This window comes from Cyprinodon variegatus, unplaced genomic scaffold (assembly GCF_000732505.1).
Source record: "Cyprinodon variegatus isolate N-32 unplaced genomic scaffold, C_variegatus-1.0 Scaffold558, whole genome shotgun sequence".
Classification (NCBI taxonomy): Eukaryota; Metazoa; Chordata; class Actinopteri; order Cyprinodontiformes; family Cyprinodontidae; genus Cyprinodon; species Cyprinodon variegatus.
The window spans coordinates 237,521-238,722 of record NW_015151011.1 but is presented as its reverse complement, the minus strand read 5'-3'; the positions used below and the strand labels follow the sequence as shown (position 1 = coordinate 238,722).

The 1,202-nt window shown below is 54.9% G+C and overlaps 1 protein-coding gene across 1 annotated transcript in view; it reads left to right on the top strand.

Annotated features, from left to right (window-relative positions):
* spin1 (spindlin 1) overlaps positions 1–1,202 on the top strand; it is a 16,336-nt gene that overhangs the window by 9,569 nt on the left and 5,565 nt on the right. Inside the window, exons 3-6 of the mRNA XM_015391750.1 lie at positions 169–277; positions 449–497; positions 580–715; positions 908–1,025. Coding sequence (XP_015247236.1) covers positions 238–277; positions 449–497; positions 580–715; positions 908–1,025 — 343 coding nt within the window. The 5' untranslated portion in view covers positions 169–237. The remainder of the gene's footprint in view (positions 1–168; positions 278–448; positions 498–579; positions 716–907; positions 1,026–1,202) is intronic.

The window sequence follows — 1,202 nt, the reverse complement described above, 5'->3', positions numbered from 1 at the left end:
GGCGGGATTCGAACCCCGGTCAGCCGCATCGAGGGCTAAGGCCTCCATACATGGGTTGTGTGCGCTAATCACTGCGCCTCCAAAGCACAGCCTAAATGCAGCAGTTTCATCATTTAACCCATTCATCCATCCATTAATGAATGGATCCATTTCTCCGTGTATTTCCAGACCTGGAGACCCGGTTCTGGCTGTAGTTCTGTGGTGAGGCAGCCCGGCTGCCCCTCTGCCTCCAGATGAATGAAGAGCCCTCCGGGACACAGAGACACGGCCAATGCAGGTACCCTCTGACTGGCTGCTTTCATCCACTTCGCTCTGCTGGTTCCCATGGAGACGGTCTTCTTCCCAATGGTTCCTAACTGGGCCGATAGAACCTGATCCACTGAACCAGAACCTGAGGTCCAGCCTGCCGCTGCTCTGTTTGACGCCATGTGTTTGTTTATCTTCTCAGGGCATGCAGGTGTTTCTGCAAACATGATGAAGAAGAAGAATCCACACAAGTGAGTATTTCCGCCCTCCTGTTCCCGCCGTGGGGAGGAGCCGGCCCTTCTGGGGCCTTAACCGCCTTTTCTGTGTCTGCAGGAAGCATAAGAGCAGTTTGGGCCCGCCCACCAAAGTTCTGTCCCAGCCGCGGCGCAACATCGTCGGCTGCAGGATCCAGCACATCTGGAAGGAGGGCGGGGGGCACGTGGTGTGGAAGGGAACGGTGCTGGATCAGGTGACCACAGGGTGCTGCCGCATAAGCTCTGCTCCGGCGGTGATGCTGTTAGAGATGATTTAGAAGTAGTTTTCATTCATTTTGGGGGGGGGGGGGGGGGGGGGGGGGGCGCGTTCCCAGACTGGAGGGAAGACATGGAGAACGGAGTAGCAGCAGCTCTAGAGGAGGTAACTGGATGTTTGTTCCCTCCAGGTTCCTGTGAACCCGTCGCTCTACCTGATCAAGTACGACGGATTCGACTGCGTTTACGGTCTGGAGCTCCATAAGGATGAGCGCGTTCAGGGCCTGGAAGTTCTTCCTGACAGACTCGGTGAGGAGGAGCCGTGATCCGGAAAACGACGCTCCGACAGCTGAAGCTCAGAGTCACCAAACGGTTTTACTGTATGATGACAGATGAGTGCAGAATAGATGAGATGGAAATATTTCATGAGAGCGATGCTGTGTGACCTTTGACCCCAGTATTAGTTTAATCCATCCAATGATCCTT